The following is a 21,029-nucleotide window of genomic DNA, read 5'->3' on the forward strand; positions in this document are numbered from 1 at the left end:
TGTTTTTTTGGTCAGTCCTGTTTCTCTACCAATCACAAATCCTACAAGTTTTTCCAGTATTGTTTTTATTGGACAAGAGTGCATTTTCTCAATACTTTATATTCAACTTCATGTGAAAATAATTTTAATCTTTATGTGAAAAATACTCCTTGAATGCTACATGATGTCATCATTCTTACAAGGTTGTCACACAAAATCTATACTTGATTATAACTGCAGAATAACATTTTCTAAATGTTATGCATAGGTACAGCTTAGACAGTATAGTATTGTATTATCACCTCATGTACCCACTGATTTGTCATAAAACGCATCATGATGGAAGAGTTTTTTTGTTCATTAGCTTTGTGCACCATAGCTTTTTTGCCACTGAGCATACAATTAAATAAGACTTTTCATTAGCTGAATCATTGAACATTATATAAAAAACTAATGATGTACTGTACCTTGGCTAATTGAATTTATATTAAAAAATAGCTAAATCCTAAAATAAAAAGCTTTTCATTTGCATTTGTAAAATTATTAATCATTGTGGTATCAGTTTTGATCAATTTTACATATTTTTCCTTTCCTTATGTATTTTCTTTTGTTTTGAAAATTTTCAGAGACTTTACAATAAGTTCCTCATGCTATTTCTAAATATCTTCTTAATTTGAAAATTGAAAGCTTTATTTGCAAAAAAATTATGAATATTTGGGTCATTTTTGTTGTAAGTAATTCCCTTTGAAATGTCTTAGACTCTGTCTTTTTTTCAGAATCTGGCGTAAGCAAAGTAGAAATTTGCATTTAGTCAAACTTTTTAAAAAATCAATATTAGAATTTGAAACTGCCTCTGTATCTTTTATTTCATCATTCTGTTTTCCACAGTAATAAAAATTTTACTTAAAACAAGTATTAGTTTGTTTAAATGTAAAATGTTAAAATTATCATGAGGTTGAAAAATATCACACTTGATAATATCCTTAGAAAAAAAAAAATCAAAACAAAACCAAAACACTGTTACCAATGGATAATAGTACTACCTAACCGTCTTAGAATATTTTGGGAAGAATTAAATGAGTTAATATTTTACAGAGTTCTTAGAAGTACTTACAAATAATGAGCCATTATAGAAGTCTTTTCTGTTTTAACTATATGACATTGTTTCTAGTCCCTTCTCTTCCTTGCTTCTCTCTGGAAACACGCATTCAGAGAGCCCACGTTCCAGAGGCTTTCTTCAAGTGTTTGATGGTGGTTTGACCCATTCAGAGTGTCTCATCCCTTATTGGGAAATTTGACTTCTGTTAATGTATTCTAAAACCATATCAGCTTTTTATTGGCCTTATTCATGGACTTATCCATTCCTTCTATAAATATTTATGGAGTTACCATTTTATGTCAGGCCCTGAACTAGGGGTTAGGCTTCTGGTTTCTGCCTCTTGGAACATTAAGGACACAAATTGAATTTACTGTCAATGAACAACTTAAAACTCTGTGTCTTTTTTTATATCATTTCCTCTTCCTGGGAAATACTACTTATCCCATACATTAAACTCTACTGCTTCCTCAAAGTATAATCCAAATCCAGCTTCTTTCCAGGATAGTTCACAGACTTTTCTATATGTCACAATCATTTGGAAAACCTTGTTGTTGTTTTTTAAAATATTTTATTTATTTATTTGACAGAGAGCATGAGCACAAGCAGAGGGAGCAGAAGAGGGAGAAGCAGGCTCCCCGCTGAGTAGGGAGCCCGATGCAGGACTCGATCCCAGGACCCCGGGATCATGACCTGAGCCGAAGGCAGAGGCTTAACTGACTGAGCCACCCAGGCGCCCCTGGAAAACCTTGTTACAAATAGATTCCTGGGCCCTAATTCCATATGAGCTGATGTGCATATTCAGTTTGCTGATTCTGATGCATTTGTAAAGTATCTGTGTTGGGAGATTCATAATCTCTGTCTTGAGTTATAGATTTACCATAATACTTATTTTATATATGATTTATTTGATCACAGTAATAGAGAGGGGAATACAATTAACTTTTGTATTTCTTTTATAGTTTAAAAGGGTCTTTTACATGCATTATTATATTTATCTTCTTAATATTCATGTGGAATAGGTGTACAGCTATTTTTAGTTATATGCATTTTATAGATGAGAAGACAGATTTAAGAGGTAAAGTTACTTGTTGAGTTCATCTAAGCAGTACTAAGATTTGAATCTAAACCCTGATAAGACATAGATTGTAGCATTAATTTTATTACTAAATCCCTATAGTTGCATTTAACTTTTCATTTATATAATCCTTATCTTCCCAAGATACTATATATATTATATTTAAGGTCCTTTAAAACAGGAATTATATCACATATTAACTTGTATACCTAGAATGCCTACAGCAAGTCTACACAAAAACTCAGTAAGAATTCATTGCTTTAATATGTAGTTTCTGACAGAAAAAACTCTATAAATGTCTATATATATGAAGCATATTATGATATGAGTAGTTTCAAACCCAACTGGGTACTTTTCCTTTCATTATGGAAACACCCTACCTATGTTGCCTGTAGTTGTTAGGGTCACTTTGTAAGTCTGACTCCTAACTAAGAAGGTGGTAATATATTTTTTTAATAACAAGCCCAGTCTTGTATTTTAAGTTGTTGTAGAAATATACAGTGGGAATACTATTTAATGGTATGCTCTTCTTCCTCATGTCTCTATGACGTGTCTGTATTTCATTTCTCCTAGGGACACCTTCCTCTCTCAGCTGGTGCTGGAACGCAGGTGATGCCTTGGCCTTTGTCTCCCACAGAGGCCCACTGTTCATCTGGACCATCTCAGGCCCAGAGAGTGGAGTGACTGTGCACAAGGAAGCTCACAGCTTCTTGTCTGATGTCTGTGTATTCAGATGGCATACCCAGAAAAAGGGAAAGATTGTATTTGGTCATATTGATGGAAGCCTATCAATTTTTCAACCAGGTAAGAATTTTAATTTAGTCAAGTTTCTTTTTCTTACCTTATGTAATTTCTTGTTTACACAGCATACAGCCAAGGTCCACAGTATTTTATTTTATTTTTTTTAAGGTTCACAGTATTTTATTTTTTTTAAATTTTTTTATTTTTAAAGATTTTATTTATTTGACAGACAGAGATCACAAGTAGGCAGAGAGGCAGGCAGAGAGAGGGGAGAAAGCAGGCTCTGCTGAGCAGAGAGCCCGATGCGGGGCTCGATCCCAGGACCCTGAGATCATGTCCTGAGCTGAAGGCAGGGGCTTAACCCACTGAACCACCCAGGAGCCCCCCACTGTATTTTAATTTCAAAGTAATAGTTCTACAAATAATATCCAGCACCAAGAAGTCACTTTTTTTTTTTTTAAGATTTTTTTATTTATTTGACAGAGATCACAAGTATGCAGAGAGGCAGGCAGAGAGAAGGGGGAAGCAGGCTCCCCACCATGTAGAGAGCCAGATGCGGGGCTTGATCCCAGGATCCCAGGATCCCAGGATCATGACCTGAGCCAAAGGCAGAGGCTTTAACCACTGAGCCACCCAGGTGCCCCCCAAGACGTCACTTTTATTGTAATACATTTAACTCAACTGTGTAGATTGTACCTTGAGTTAACCCAAATGCAGTCATTTGCCCCATTGTTTTACTTTTTTAAGTCAATTATTTATTTCTATACGTTTATTAAGAAAATGGCCTGAATGAATAAGGACATACAACAGAATATGATGGCTTACTAATACAACTCAAAAATATTTTCCCACCTGCTTCTAAAATACCAATGTGATGCCTGTAGGTCCTTAGCAAAGACTTAGAACTTGAGGTAGAAAGGAACAATAAATCTTTGGATTCCCCCATCAGGTAATTAATTAATCTAGCTGAATGAGAGGGTCTGAGAAGCTAATTTATGTTTATTTTTTCCAATTTAAACAATGATAAAGTGTGTAATGGGAAAATCTGAAAATTACCTGGATAGCTCTCCACTCAAAAGTAGTATGGTTACCCTTTGAGAAACATGTTTTTTGCCATCTGGCATCGCTGTTGATGTATGTGACTCCTGACTCGCTAGATGGATGGATAAAAGTGCTTTTTAGGATTAAGATCGCTACTTTAAAAAAATGTGTTACATCTAATTTATCTGAAACTAAGAGAAGAAAAAAGAAATTGAAGATGAAAAGAAGAAATCCTGAAAATTTGAATAAATATTTCTTAAAGAAATCTTCCTACTGTTAAAAAATGATATATAAAACATTGCTCTTTGGGGGCCATTTTATCTCAAACACATTTCAGACAGGATCTACTGTTTTACCTCTTAAAGCAAGATGACAATAAATATGCATGTCCGTCTTCACCACCTCCCCTCTGCTCTTTGCGCATATCCTTGTGTTCCTTCTGGTCATACTAATGTAGCTTGGGGAGGCTTTTATCTGTTTGTTTTCAGTTGGAGGGGGGACGGGTCTATGCTTGTTTTTTGCTTCATTTGGGTTTGTTGTCTCAGACACCTCCACCCTATCTGTTCTGTCCTTGCATTGGGAGAAAATTCTGTTTGAGAGTTGGTTATTAGGCTCAGGGTTAAGTGACCTCATTCACAGACTTTCTCTGTTTGGATCTGGTGTCACGACTTTTCCCTCCTGGGCTCTTGATCTACCTCAGTCATCTTCAGTCCCAGGAAAGTAATTTAGGGACAGTCAGGATGGCCGTGTACTGTATGGTTCCTCCTTGTGATTCTCTGCGTTCTGGGGGTGTAACCAGATCTCATTAGGAGCTCCCCAAAACTCCCCCAGCAAGCCCGCACCCAGAGACTTCATGAGGATTGCAATACTTTCTTTTTGAGGAACCTGGGTGCTGTTGAACTCTAAAGAGGATAATGAGGAGTGTGCACACACTTTGGCCCAAATTTCATTCTAGATATTATTTACATTTTGTAACTTGTCATTTTGACAGTCTCTTTTTCACTGACTTAGGGCTTTCTTTTCTTGCTTTATTATTATTATTATTATATTATTATTAGGTACTTTTTAAAATTAGGTATTTTTGAAGGTGTTAAGTCCTAAGACATTGAGACATTGTATTATATATCTAAGATATAAAACACTGAGACACTGTATGCTTATTCTGGCATTGAAAGGATAGGGAGGCATAAAGACCTCCTTTGTGAATTGCGTCTCCCTTTTGTGGGATTAAGTCAGGGTGGAATGTATAATATTTCAACATCTGACCCACAACTTCCAGAAGAGGCCATCATTTTGCCGTAACTCATCTTCCAGTTATTAAACAAAGTAATTTGTGCATCTGTACCCATATGTCCCATATCATCAAGTGTTATTTTTCTGGATCCACTCATGGATTCATTTGCTAGGGCTTACCTTAACAGAGTCTCACCCTCTGGGTGGCTTAGATCAACAAATGCATTGTCTTGCAGTTGTAGAGCCTGGAGATAGGAGGTCAAGGTGTCAGCAAGGCAAGGCCCTGTAGAGACACCAGGGAAGTCTTCGTTCCAGAGCTCTCTCTTAGCTTCTGGTCGTTTCTTAGCTCGTAGCAGCCCAGCATCAGGCTGCACATGGCGTTCTCCCTTTGTGCATGCAGTGCTTGGTCCAAGTTTCTCCTCTTTATAAGGACACAGTCATGTTGGATAATGGTTCACCCCAATGACTCATCTCAATTTATCATCTGCAAATACTCTGTTTCCAAATAAAGTCACATTCACAGATCCTTGGAGGTTGGGACTACAACATCTTTTGGGGGGACACAAATTCAACCCATAACAACCCTGTACAGAGTTGTTGGCCTCATTTATTCCATAGGATGTTTAGCAGTGGATATGTACAAAACATTAGGGAAGGTATAATCTTGCTGTTTATTTTCCTTTTATGTGTACACGAGCTAATGGGTCATGAAGGAAATACTACTTTTATTCTGATGCTCTATTCTGTATTGCAGCTTGAAGCTTTGAGACTATAAGCATTATACCGATAATTGTTATGCTTTTTACTTTTCCTAAGGAGTGGTCACCTTTACCTTCTTATGGACATATTGGCACAACAGATTGTTCTATCTCTAATAACCAGGAAGAATTTATGTCCTCCAGCTTCTTGCAAGAGACTAAGACCTCAAGCTCTCTGCTGTCGGATCTTTATGTCTCTTGGAAAGAAAAGGAAATATTCATGGAGGTGGCTCAGCTAGCTTTTATGCCTTCTTCCTTTCAGTCTGAAAAACACCACTTTATTCTGTATTTATATATTGGATTTTCATGTAAAACTTCACAGTAAACAGAGGATTCTAGAGCCAAAATCATTAGAAAACTGCTCTAGCTATTTTAAATTATAGTTTTGGACAAGGCTAGGTCATCAGAATTTTTTTTATCTTCATAATAGAAATGTTTTCATTGAATTGACTTTGGTGTTATTCCAAGGATGTGCATTAATCTAATTTGCATGGTTTTATTTTAGAAATGTTGAATGACATATTCCCTGTGTAATATTGTGTTCCCTTTTTGAAAACACACAAGTTTTCTGGTTTCAGTTCTGGGAAAAGTTGTGCTTCTCCTGAACACATTTTTTTTTTTTTTGGTCTTTTTGTTTTATTATTATCCTATGGACACTGTGAGTTATGTAACCTTTCAAGACTTTTTCCTCTTTGCTTTGGCCATCGGTTTCAAAATAAACATTTGAACAGCTGTGTGGATTATACACTACCTCATTATCTCATTTTTAAACCCAATTTTCCCTTGTTCTGGTTTTTGTTTTTTTGTTTTTGTTTTTTTAAGATTTTATTTATTTGACAGAGAGCACAAGCAGGGGGAGTGGCAGGCAGAGGGAGAGGGAGAAGCAGGCTTCCCACTAAGCAGGGAGCCCGACATGGGGTTCAATCCCAGGACTGTGGGATCATGACCTGAGCCAAAGGAAGACCTTAACTGACTGAGCCACCAAGACACTCCTAATTTTTGTTTTTTATACTGAAATTATGTACCTTACCTTCTTATTTTTTTTTAAAGATTTTATTTATTTATTTGACAGACAGAGATCACAAGTAGGCAGAGGGAGGAAGGGAAGCAGGCCCCCTGCTCAGCAGAGAGCCCGATGTGGGGCTAGATCCTAGGACCCTGGGTTCATGACCTGAGCCGGGGGCAGAGGCTTTAACCCACTGAGCCACCCAGGCGACTTTTTTTTTTTTTTTTAAGATTTTTATTTATTTATTTGACAGAGAGATCACAAGTAGGCAGAGAGATAGGCAGAGAGAGAGGGTAAGCAGGCTCCCCGCCAAGCAGAGAGCCCGATGTGGGACTCGATCCCAGGACGCTGGGATCATGACCCGAGTCCTGATAGTTGTATAATAAAATAGAACATAAATAAAAATAAACAAAGTATATAAAATAATGAAAGTATTATCAGCTGTTTTAATGGCTGGCTGTAAAATTTTATAGACTTAGTTTTCTATTTTTTATAATAAAAATGTTGGTACTAGACAGAAGAGAAAACAGTGATGGTAATTTATAATCATTTTGACTAAGCACGGGCTTTCAAGCAACATGATTTAGATACCATAGCATTTGCATTGCAGATTTTCCCACCTTTGTGTTACTGTTGTTTTGATTTTTTTCACATTCTGGAATATTTTTAATAAACCGTTCATATTAACTGAAAATTACTTTAGAAACAGCTTTAGTATAGCTTAGGTTAATCATTTTTCTATCTCGCTCTGACTTGTAATGATTAACTATATTAATATTCATTACTGTTTGCCAGACCAAATAGCAATTTAGCAGATGCTTATTTTGGGAAATAAGTAACAAACTTTTCTTGATGATGATTGCAAATATTTGATAAAGCCAAATAAAGGAAATATCACACGTAGCTTCTATGGTCTTACATGCAAAAGCTCTAAATAAAATGTGAGCTCGACATCATAAAAAATAATGTATTCTGACAAATTTAATCCCAACGCAGAAACTGTAAGGTTTTCAGTTCATTTTACAAATAGCTTATATAGCCAAGGAAATTGATTTTTTTCTGCTTTTATTCTCTGACATGTTGAAAAACAGTATGTCATGGTGATACTGCAGAAGGAGCTGTGGTATCCGTCAGTTGGGTTTTTGTTTAGTAAACACGTCTGGTTGCGTTTATAATACTCAGGAGGAGCTGGTTCTGCGAAGACTGTGGTCTCTGAACACCGTTGGTTCGCTGCCTTTCCTCTGGGAATGGGAGGCCAGCTCTCTGGAGCCCCGCGTGGGTACCAGCAGAGGCCTTTTTCTCCCCATTGCCGGTGGTGTCTAAATTTGGAAGGAACAAGAGAATTGTTGGATAATCCTTTGCTTCATTTAATTCCGCATGTTTTATGTCCCTGTTTTTCTGGCTGCATCGTTTGTACTGGTTGCCAGGAGTAGGAGCGGTGGTTATGACAGATGCGGTGATGCATGAGGAAGGGGTGACTGTAAATCCTGATACGCTGCTTCTAATAGGTCCTACTGTTCTTAGCCCCCAAAGTGACTAACTCCCTCTTTTACAAAACTCCACGAGCCAAGTATTGTTATGTTCTCCATTATACAAATAAAACACTGAGCCCACAGAGTCCGTGTCTTGTCCAAGAGCACAGAGCTCGTCGGTGGTGGCACGAGGCTGTGCACCCCGGCAGCCGGCGGCAAAGTCTGTGGTTCTAAACACAGCACGGGGTCCCTTTTGGTAAGTCTTTCCTGTCCCCACAGGAACTGTTGTTGATGACAGGATCATGGGTATTGTCTATCTCTTCTTTTTCTTTTGGCATTTCAGTAACAAATAGAAGAAACATTCAGGGCACCAGAGGTGGCCAGAGCAGGGCAGTTCGGTCTGACTTTCCTCTCGTTCCCTGCACTCCCGTGTCTATTAGGACCTCTGCACACAAAGGCCAGATCTCTGTTCCCAGTACTCTCAGAGACCAGGGCTGCTAAAGAGGAAATTAATATGATCTCAGTTGTTGATTTTCTTTTGAGCATTTTGTTTAAAATCTTTTTCTTTATATTTTAATAGGTAATAAAAGTCAGAAACATGTTCTGAGACCTGAATCTCTTGAAGGGACAGACGAAGAGGACCCAGTGACAGCTGTGGAATGGGACCCACTGTCTACTGATTATCTCCTTGTGGCTAATTTGCATTTTGGAATTCGCCTGCTAGATTCGGAATCACTTTATTGCATAACAACATTTAATTTTCCCAGTGCGGCAGCTTCTGTGCAGTGCTTGGCCTGGGTTCCCAGTGCTCCTGGGATGTTTGTAACTGGGGGTAAGTTTACCCTGTTCCCCAGAGTTTTAAATATATGTATATTCTCTAACTGAGTCAGGGAAATTATATTCTTTTTTTGGTTAATTTAGTATAAAATGTATTAATATCCCAATGTTATCATTTATTATAGTAAGTGCTTACTTTACTTTTATTTATACCTGTATGTCGTTAACATAATGACAAATAAATATGAAATGAAGGCTCAGTTTTCCAGGTTTCTGGTTATAAATTGGAATGTATTCTGTATGTGCGACATGTGCCATGTGTTTGTGTTTACGTTTATCATTGTGTTGTAGGAGTATAGTCACTGAGTCTTATGGTGACTCTGTTTAATCGTTGGAGGAACTGCCAGAAAGTCTCCCAAAGTAGCTTCTACATAATAGGTGGGATTTTCGGGAAGTGAGGGAGCTTTCTAATTGGTCTTTTGGTATATCAGGCAGTCTTGGTTGCAGGTGAGCAAGGGAGCAGTTTACATACATTTCAAAAGACAAAATATTATTTACTGTTAGAGGTGGAGAGTTTATTGTAGCTGGCTTTCCTAGAGCAGGTATGTCAGTGGGGTGCTTTTTTTGTGATCAAACTCTGATGACCTTTGTCGGGGAAGCTGCCAAAGCAGGCAGTCTTTCACTCTAGGGAATGATCTGGAACAGAAAAAAGCAAAATAAGCCAAACATTTAAAGGACGAATAGCATTTCACCTGTTTCTTTGGGTCATTGTACGTTATTGTTTGAAAAATGTCAGTAAGTGGTGCTACAGATCTTGCAAGTTTAAGTTTTTGTTACTACTTTTATGTCTGGGCATTTTATGTTTCAAATAAAACTAGTTAATAATAATGCTTTCTTCTTGATGTTGCTAGATTCTCAAGTGGGTGTTTTGCGCATTTGGAATGTTTCAAGAACAACACCTATTGATAACTTTAAATTAAAGAGAACAGGGTTTCACTGCTTACATGTGCTTAATTCTCCTCCAAGAAAAAAATGTAAGTAAAAATATCATCAAAATTTAGTATTTTAAGATGTTGGATTTATTGCTATCAAATAAAATGATTGATATAATGATATACACATATCATTTGAACATAATAAAAAAATAAGTTTACACTGTATTTTAACCTACTGGAAATTAAATAAAAATGTGGAAAGAAAAAAGAAAATAAACATACCAAATACTATATGTTACTGAAAAGCAGATTTTTAAAATTAGCCTTTGACAGTATGTGTACTGAAGGAACCATCAAGGCCACACGATATCTAATATTACTAAGTTGAAAATATTTAGAGCCAGGTTACATTTTTAAAATGCTAATAAATGGAGATATTAAGATAATATCTTATCCTATAAGATAAGATAAGCCACTCCCTTTCTACCCTAAGCTGAGGTAGGGCCAGAGAAGTAATATGCTGGACCTTAGCATATTGTTTCTGTATCCTGTATTTTTTTTAAGTTATTAGTTTCTTTGTTTAGTTGTTATCATGGGATAACTGAAATATGACAGATTCTCTTCTTTTATATTTTCTTTCTTATTATAAGAGTAACCCCGGCCCATTAGAGGAAAAACCAAAAATATAAAGAAACACATACCAATCTTGTCATTGTTAAGCAAATCCTTTCAGGCTACCTATTATTAGACATCTTGGTTTTTTCCTCCCAATTTTTTAAAGTAACAAAGTGTGGAATAAGAAAAATGATATGAAAATGAAAAGTTTTAGATGTAGACATACTAAATCTTTTAAAAAATAAATTTCAGATACATAGTTGCATAAAAGGTATCAACACAACCCATAAAGTCAACAAATTATAAAATATTAGAAGAACCGGCCATGGAACATACTAATTTTAATGAAGCTATCAGCAATATTTTATTGAACCAAATGTCTCTTTTGTTATTAGTAGTTTATGCTAGTTTGGATTTACTGTCATTCTCAGATTCTGAGAAATGAGTATTATCCAAATAAGTGCAACAAGGAAGACATTATTATATTTGGACCAAAAAGAGAATTTACTGGGAAATATTTATCTATATTCCACTATGTAATTAATATAGATTGGCCTGATCATTTCCAGCAGTATCATTATTTTGAATTATGTTTGCAAGAGAATATTCATGTTCTAAGGAAAAACTTCTTGAGAGAAGACAAAAAACATACAGAGAGACATTTATATAATTTAAAATTGAGACATGGAAGTGAATGAACGGTGAAAATAAACCCGAGGAAGAAGAGGGGAAAATTGAGATGCAAATGTATGTCAGACAGTTGTGATTCTTAATTTGGGTGCTAAATTACAGTGAATTATAAAGAACCTCAAAAAGAATTATTTTCACTGGATTGGAAATTAGTGGAAGAGAGTTATTAGCTTTAAAATAAAAACATTCTCATGCATGTTTGTGTGTGTAGAGGGGAAGTAAGTCATTAGTCAGCATTTTGAAAAAAAGATTCTAATTAAAAAATAATGACGCTGCCGTTTCATTTATGGGGCGATAAGAAATCAAATAGTCACAACATGTTGTGGTTCCTTAGTCACTAATTGCCATCCATTTTGCTGCACCTGCATTTTTATACATCTTTTCAAAATAACATCCACTTTTGTGTACCCATATGTATCATTTTTGGCAGTGCTGTGGAAGCACTTCTGTGGCGGAAAATGGTTCTTGCCTCATGGTTTGCTGACATAAATTCTGGATAAAAGAAAGCAGGGGCATTTTTATAAATTAGACCCTGTGGTTTCATTCCAGTTTCTGGAAAGCTGTTGGTGTAAATATTTACTTGTCTATATTTTCTTTTTTAGTTTTAGCCCAGTCTCCAACTAAAAATCATTATATGTCCTCGACAAGCGAAGCAGTTCCACACCCGACTTTGACACAGAATCAGGCATTTTCTCTTCCTCCTGGGCATGCAGTGTGCTGTTTCTTGGATGGTGGAGTTGGACTTTATGACTTGGGAGCCAAGAAATGGGATTTCCTTAGGGACTTGGTATGTCTGTGCTCATTCCTGCTTTTATACACCACACTTACTTTGTGTCAGCTCTTGATGTTTACTTTTACTTACATGCTAGGACTGTTTAAGTTATTTTCATAAAGAGTTGTATGTTAGGACTTTATCTTGGGTGGCTGAAACATTTTAGAATTGTATGTAGAATGAGAGATGACGAAACTAGGACAATTCTTAAAATTTTAAGTGTTAAGCTTTTTTCAATCTTGATGTTTATTTAGCTTATCGTGATTATTCTGCATGGTTGGTAGTGTTCCCATTCTTTTGTACGCCCTGTTGATCCTTCATATAGTATTGGAAAATTACATTGCAGTACTACATTTTGGAAGCAAAACCAGAAATAAGTATTCTTTCAGGAGGAAGGACAAGTCGATCTGTACCAGTCACTCCAACCTTTATTGTTCATATCTGTGAAATGAACAAGGTTGGATTAATTCAGTGTTTTCTGAGATTTTCTAAGACTTCTAAGATTTTTGCTGTTATCAAATCAGTACAATGATTCTAGGATTCTGTGAACATTTGTTCTTGTGATCTTTAAGCCTCCATATAAAATAGAGTACAACCTCGCTGAGGACTCACATTTTTGACTGGTTTTGTTCTATGCATGCTTAAACCCCCTCAATAGTGCCCAGCACATAGCAAGACTTTATTCAGTTTTGTTGAATGAATGAATTTGTGAACGAATGAAGGCATGTAATAATGTATATTGTGTTGTAATTGCGATTTGTCAAGAATCAGCTTCTTTAAATCTCCCTATTTTGTAGTGCATAAAAATGCCTTTTTATTTTCTGCAGGCCTGCATTAGACTCATCTAGACATTTAAAAAACTTTTATATGTTGGTTGTTTTTCTGGGGAAAAACTTAGAAAAGGAATCTACAGCTATAGTCACCCTTGTAAAGAAATTGAGGGAAAGAAAGTAATACTGTATCACTTTAAGACAAATTTAATTTTGTCCTCGAGTGAAAAAATTGAAATATCGCCAAAAAAATTTTATAACAGTGTGTAGCTTAGTTATTTTTAAATATTCCTTTTGCAGATATCCTCTAGATTATTCCCTTTCCATGTCAACTTTTTATGTAAACTTGTTTCCAGTGTGGTCAACTCTTCCTATACTTCAAATTACCATTTACTTTCCCAAAAATGTATGAAAAGGAAGAGAGAAAAATATAAGAATACATTTAAATCTATAAAAAGTTGTATTAGCAAAGGAGAAATCATGCAATCTGAGTTCAGTAGCATTTCTGTTGACTGTATCTTCATGTTAAAATATTTTATTTAGAAAACTATATTATTTGATAGTTCTCATTAAAAACTAAAATATTCCTTGATTATAAATTATTTCAGTGGCTTGTTTTCACTTTCATAATGCCTGCCAGCCAGAGGACATAGTGATTTTTTTCCCTAATAATTTTCGAAGAATAAGGTTGTTAGAAAGTTTTGAACAAGACTAATTAAAAATCAAGATTATACTAGATTCTTTTTATTTCTGCCAAAATCATGAAGTTCTTTTGGAGTATGTCATTGGTATAAAAAAGAGAATGTTTGCATTTAAGGACCTATAGTTTTAATTTCATCTTAGTCTTTTATCACACTTCCAGAATGACATAATAACTATCACTAGTTCATTGTTTTATAAATTTCTAGCACGGTATCATGTATATGATAATCAGAAAAGATATGTTTTGCATTCTTTTGTTTTTTTGACATCTTTGTATTTAGTTGCAGATTGGAGGCATTGTGGTTGAATAAAATCTAGGTCTGTACAAAAGAGTAAAATAACAGCATAGAGAACATTCAACCACAACAGTGATTCTAATTTTGTACTTACATATATATATATATATATATATATGATATATTTTGTGTAAATATTTGGAAACTGTAGTACATATGTCAACTTGATTATACATGGTTGGTTGGTTGTTAATAACATGAACCTTCCTCAGTAGTTGTGACTTCTCTATGCCACGTTCCTAGGGACATGTGGAAACGATCTTTGACTGCAAATTCAAACCTGATGATCCCAATCTTCTAGCAACAGCTTCTTTTGATGGCACTATAAAAGTCTGGGACATAAACACACTAACAGCTGTGTACACCTCCCCGGGTAATGAAGGGGTTATTTACTCCCTATCATGGGCCCCAGGTAAGAAGTGTTTTATTAAAATCAAGAATGCAGTTAAATGACTCTCCTAACTTTTGTTTTCATTTGAATTATATCCTTCTCTCAATGCCACCTTGCTTCAAATAATTGTAGGGACAAATTAGTACCAATATATATGTTGGTTCAGGTTTTGTGGGGGTTTTGAATAAACTGCCTTGTGCAGGCACTTTGATTTCTGGACCTTTCTATATGACATAATCATATACAAAAGCCACAGTCAATAAGGATGATCTTGACCATCTAATTTTAGCTGCATTTGTATAGCTATACCTTTCAACGTGTAACAGATTCTATGTGACCAAAGTTTTCCTTAAAATTTTCATATGAATCAAATACATGAAATTTAAAAAAAAATAATATATATCTTTCCCTGATAACATCTGTTTTTAAATATGAATGATTCTATATAATCACAGATCAATGTTGACCATGTAATTTGATATAAATCCCACCATTGTAACATTGAAGAACTTCTGTGCCAGAATAGGGTCTTTTGTTTGATCTCAGAAAAATGCTACCTTTATACCTTCCCGTACATAAAGGAGAGAAAAGACGTCCTTGAAACCTGACATTTTTTCTCCAAAACATTATTTCCCTATCTCATTTTGCACACCCAAATGAATTTTTCACTTTATAAAGTATATAGAATGCTTTTCTTACTTGTCCTAGTGGTAACATATTAATTGAAAACCCACCTATAACCAGGATATAGCTTATTTTTTAGATTATCTCCTCGAGCACAGCGATTTTTAGTCTTGAATTTATGGGCTGTCAAGGGTTTTGGATGTTTTTAGGGATGCTGGGAATCTCTTGGATTTTATGCATGAAAGTTTTAGCCTATATGTATACGTGCCTGTGTCTGTCAAAGATTATCATAGGAATCAGATTTTCAGAAAGGTCCTTGATACAAAAAAGACTAAGAAGCTAGTGCTGTTTTATTTATCCTTCATCCCCCCAATGAGCAGAAGATCCAGAAGAAGGTTGTACTTCCAACTCTTACTCTGACAGTCGTCGTTTCTGTAAGCAGAATATACTTAGTGCCATCATGGATACAAGGCCAATTGAAAAAAAAAAGTTACTTCACTAAGAAGTGAGGCACAAAAAGAGCTAATTAGGTCTCTTACCTGCTGCCTTCTTCATATTCATCCCCGTTTGATGTTTTGTGCTTACCAACATTTATTTAAGAGGGTCTGAGAGGGTGAATAACTTCCCCAGCTTACATGCCTCGTGAATGATGGCAGAAGCGAGGTCTACACAGGCGGACTTGGGCCTGGGCTCCCACTCAGTACCACATGTATGCTTCGTGGGGGCCCCGGCTGGTGGCACAGAGACATGGCACCGTGGCAGCTCCTGGCTGAACAGTTCCTCCTCCACAGTGTTAACCTCAGCCTCACACCTAAAACTTAAATAGAAATCGCAACTGTCAAAACCGTTGTTGTGATTCCTAACACAGAACCCGATCTTACCTAAAGCATTAGTTCACTCTCCAGAAAGCAGGACTGTAGGAAAATGAAAATTCTTTACTTTTTTGAAATGTGATTACTGATAAAGCACTACTTTTAGCTAAGTATGGTTAAAATTTAAAAGATTTACGAAGGTCGATAGGCATGGAAGTCGAGTAGGGTTTAGAGGATTGCATGACTTGCTGTCCTTTTAGAGTAGCAACCACAGGAGAAGAAAAAAAGGTACAAATTAATATGGAAACTTCTCCTCTGTGTTTGAGAACACAGAAAAGGAGAGCAGAATGAAAATACTAGAAATAAGGTAAGGATTTATTTTTTTAAGGTTTTTAATCATTTATTCCAAAGTATTTCCTCCATGTCTTGCTTGTAGGTAGCACAGGACAACTGTTCCTTTCTTTTAATGGAGAAAGCCTCTGACTGCCTTGCAAAAAACACTTACGTATCAGAACATCTGTTAACTTAGCAGCAGTTTGATGTTCACGGATCTTTTTATTTCTTTTTTTTTTTTTTTCATTTACAAGGGTAGATGGAAAGGAGAAGGGAGTTGAGGGAAATTGGAAGGGGAGGTGAACCATGAGAGACTATGGACTCTGAAAAACAACCTGAGGGTTTTGAAGGGGCGGGGGGTGGGAGGTTGGGGGAACCAGGTGGTGGGTATTAGGGAGGGCACAGATTGCATGGAGCACTGGGTGTGGTGAAAAAACAATGAATACTGTTACGCTGAAAATAAATAAAAAATTTAATTAAAAAAAGAAATGAGCATTGTTTAGGTTTTTGATTTTAAAAAACCTGGATTTTTTCATGTGTTCTGCTTACAGAAATGCTTTCCTAACCAAAAAGAAAAAAAAACAACAACTCGTTAGATGCGGTGTAAAGAAAAATGTAAATACTGACTAGTGATAGTATTGAAGAATTATTGATAATTTTTGTGTTTGTGATTGTGATAGTTTGGTCATGTTAATGAAAGAGTCTTTTAGACATTTGTACTGAAGTATTTATTGGTGAAATGATAGACTGTCAGAAATGATAGACTGCTCCAAAGAAACGCAAGAGAGACTATAGGCAAAACGAGAGTTGACCATATTTTGTTAATTGCAAAATATGTGATAACACATTCATTATACTATTTTCTCTTTCCATACATTTGATAATTTTCATCATTAAAAACTAAGAAAAACTGCATTGTAAATTGCAAGTCCTTTTCGAAAATTAACATTTTGGAAAGAATTACATATGTGGCAGACATTTCATATAATGTCTAACAAATTGTTTCCTAAGGTGACTTAAATTGTATTGCTGGAGCAACTTCCCGAAATGGTGCTTTTATTTGGGATGTTAGAAAGGGCAAAATGGTGCAACGATTTAATGAGGTAAGGTGTATTTATTGGTAGCCGAATAGTATAATGTCTTATACTGCCTCACGTTTTGTAAATGCTTTTCTCTCTTAATTTAATAATCACCAGGTGACATTATGTTCTGTCACTTGGAAAAAAAAAAAGTAAGAGAACATACACATGTTGAAATGAATTCTGAAACATATAGATGGGTCTAAGATAAAAGAATTCACCTACAGGTGCATTAGACATTCAAAGGAATTCTGATTTATTCTCCACAAAATTATCTGGGCAAATATTCAATAGTTGTAAGAAGAGTAAACTCGAAACAAGTTCCAAATTACAGCCTAAATTCTGTTACAATTCACTTTTCACTTAGGGAGAACCCTTTAATGTCTTGAACCTGATTCTTCACCTGTAAGATGGGGAAGTTGGATTATACAGTTTCGTGGACTTCTTCCACCTCCCAAATTCTGTTCCTCCAGGACAAGCGCAAAGACCTCCCCTTTTCCTGCTGGTAGTGGCAAACATTGTACTTGACTTCTGCCTGGCGTTTAATTGTCATCCTGTGTTTTACTGAGTCCCACTAATACTTGGAAACTGCATGTGATCTCACTGTAATATGTTAGATATGAATCGAGGGAAATAAGAAAGGATCTCTCTTTTGAAATTTCATTCATTTCAAATGATTACTGTTGGAATTTATTGAAGATATAATCTATTTGAAAATGACTTTAAAGCCATTTATACAAAAAACTGATCTTCCTCTGAGCATCTAGCAGCTTTGATCTTCTAGGGGACACTAAAGTAATGTGGAAAATGCAGAGTATTAGGGAAACTTTACCAACCTCCAGTAAGCAATTTTGCCCCCAAAAGAGGAAGCTTTGACAAAGGCCCATACAGTTCCCATCCTCCCTTTCTCTACAGCGCAATGCTTTCAGTTCAGCAGTGCCCCCGACAACACTGATCCCATAATAGTCATGTAAAAAGAAAGGAAGAAATAAATCCGAGAAAGAAAATTTTGACCTAAATTCAAAGGTGTTGTCCTTGGGGGTCATTCTGTTGAACTCTTCTTATGGCTTCTTGGCCTCTTGTGAGCTCAGATGTCTGCCCATCAGCACTGCGATGGCCCTACCCTGACTCCAGCGACCAGCATCGTAGCATGGGGTGCGGGGGGGACCCTCACTTCCTTTCATGTCTTCCCAGCATTCCAGAGCATAGTCCTGACTGATAGAAAAGGTGCTTAAGTCTAGGATTAAATCTAGGATCCTAAATCTAGGATAATAAATACGGGGCAATGCTGGCTGTAATTAACTGAGTCTCACAGAAGGAAACGCCGGGTCTTAGAAGCCCTAAGACGCACTTTTCCTGGGATAAACAAAGCTGACGCCTCCACTCCTTCAGTTCCATGAATATAGAGACTGCCTCCATTTTATGCCCATCTTTGTACAGCTACCGCCTTGATCTGCAAAGAGGGAGAAAACAGCAAACTAGAGACCACTTCAGTAACGTTGCCTTAAAACTCAAGACTTTGGTCTCTCCTTAGCAGCAGCCACAACTGAACTGCTATGTAAAGTTAAAGAAAAGTTGGAAATGGATCGATGGCAACATTTATTCTCCCATGCCCCGCCGATGAATGACATTCCCATGTGTAGTGTATTCCTTGTGGTTTTACAAATCCTCACCTACTGGTTGTGACTGTATCCCTTCCCCTCCCCCAATCCAAGAACGCAGAGGAACAGGTCAATATAGAGTGGTTTGTGACAGGAAGAACCTTAAATCCTTCTTTGTTTTTATAAAACAGAAACCTTTGAGATTTAGAACAGCAACCAGTAATAACAGTTGTGGTATTTCTCCCACCGTGGTTGTGGTAGCACGGGTTAGGAAGCAGAGAGATCCCTGCCTTCGTCTCCATGCAGGCACTTCTAGCAAAGGCATTAACCACGGCTTTATTCTGCAGATCTCTGCCAGCATCTGCAGAACCAAAACAGAGCCACTTAATTGATATCTTAACAGAGGGGATTGGTTTTTAAAGTGTGATCGCTTCCTACATTTTTAATGTCAATATGCTATTGACAGTAATACCTCTGTTAGCATCATCTAGAGTAAGTTCCTAACAGAAGAGCAATACTAAAAGAAGTAAATAAATAAGAGAAAAAAAGGGGTGAATTATTTTTTATTGATAGGTATTTTGCATTTTTTGAAGCATGGAAAAAATGGAATATTCTGCGTTGCCTGGAGTCATAAAGATTCCAAAAGAATAGCCACCTGCAGTGGTGATGGCTTCTGGTGAGTACCTGATATGAAGTTATACTGCTTATTAAAGATGCATGTGATAGTACCAGTCGTGTCCTGTTAGCACATACATCCGGGTCGTCCGCGAGATCCCGTCTGTACGGCTCTACCAGCTGTCATCAGTGTGTGTGTACCAGTCCACACGGGCACAGGCGGTGTTCTGTATCGGTACCAAATAGGAGTGCGGTGTTGTTTCAAATAAATAAACCAGTCATTTCTTTCTAAATGAAAATACTTCCTGAGTGGTAACTAAAATACTGTGAATTGCCTCAAAGAGACTTTAAGAACTTTTCACTAAGAGTCAAATTAATCCTCATCACGTTTTTGAGGGAGTGGTATTTCAGTTTCACGGGTGATTCAAGAGGTATCAAGTGGTCTAGACACTTGTTCACCTTTTGTAGATGCTATTATTTATAAAAGGATGAAAGCCTTTGCCAGGAAGAATAAGATAATGCATGTGGGAAATGCCTAACGTCTCTGACCCTCTGTTTCAGAAACCAGTACTTTCTTAATTCTGCTAAATCCCAGGAGAAAGTAGGTTTCCAAGGAATTGGAAGAATTGCCTTTGTGCTGAACAAATGTTTTTATCCAGATGTTGCTATTGTGTGGCTGTAGGTTTTGTCATCGTCGACAGGTGGTAGAGACGCGCGTGGCGGCAGGCAATGTAGGAGAGATGGTCTCCTGTTGGGTTTGGCAGGCCCAGCCCAATTTTCTCGTCCTTTCTTCTTAATTTCAGTGAAAAAGACAGTTGTTATGGAAACCAAAGATCTTTACCAGGAAGAGGAAATTTTCCAAAAATAGGCATATTAGTGATTTTTTTGCTTTGAAAAGAACTATTTGCTAATTGATAAATACCAAAATACAAAATATGTCCCTCAGAGTTTTTTGATAAGGTGATCCACAGTTAGCTTTACCATGGGCTTTCAGGACATCACTGGTTTGATAAATAACCACAGGCAATGACTAAACATTTGCAACCACTCCCCAGTTGCCTCAGAAGTTTTCATTGGCCTAATGATGATTTGGAGGATCTTTTCTAAAGACTTTTAAAACTCTCTAATACATTAATTTATACGTAGCTGCTGCTGCTGCTGCTGCTGCTGCTGCTTCTTTTTCTTTTTTTTTGAATCAGTTGCCCTTTGTTATGGCAATGATATAGTTGGGTTTTAGAGCCTCTTTAACTTTTGCAGCTAAAATGTATTCTTTGGGGAGAAGGGATCCTCCAAATTTCTAGTTATATCACTCAGTACGTGCCACAACAATGTTACAGCTTGCATGTCTTGGACTTGGTAAAATAGTACATGCAACTTGCATTATAAATGAGCTGTTTGAAATATAAATTTTGAACTGCTAAATTTTGAAGCTGAAAATTGAAAGCACATGTTAGTTATATCAATGTTTCAAAATATATGTGTTAAACTATGTTTTTTCTCAACTAAAAATATTTATAAGAAATTCTATAAAAATATTTCTGTAAGAAATAGAATATAAAAATATTCTATAAGAAATATTCTAAATCAAAATTTATCACCTTCAAATTGATTTA

At 36.3% G+C, this 21,029-nt stretch overlaps 1 protein-coding gene across 1 annotated transcript in view; it reads left to right on the forward strand.

The window, feature by feature from the left end:
• Nucleotides 1–21,029, forward strand: part of WDR17 (WD repeat domain 17) — a 78,350-nt gene that overhangs the window by 19,641 nt on the left and 37,680 nt on the right. Inside the window, exons 4-10 of the mRNA XM_080797397.1 lie at nt 2,727–2,957; nt 8,985–9,236; nt 10,093–10,215; nt 12,024–12,208; nt 14,205–14,373; nt 17,133–17,224; nt 19,395–19,477. Coding sequence (XP_080653523.1) covers nt 2,727–2,957; nt 8,985–9,236; nt 10,093–10,215; nt 12,024–12,208; nt 14,205–14,373; nt 17,133–17,224; nt 19,395–19,477 — 1,135 coding nt within the window. The remainder of the gene's footprint in view (nt 1–2,726; nt 2,958–8,984; nt 9,237–10,092; nt 10,216–12,023; nt 12,209–14,204; nt 14,374–17,132; nt 17,225–19,394; nt 19,478–21,029) is intronic.

This window comes from Martes martes (assembly GCF_963455335.1).
Source record: "Martes martes genome assembly, chromosome: 2".
In the NCBI taxonomy this organism is placed as follows: Eukaryota; Metazoa; Chordata; class Mammalia; order Carnivora; family Mustelidae; genus Martes; species Martes martes.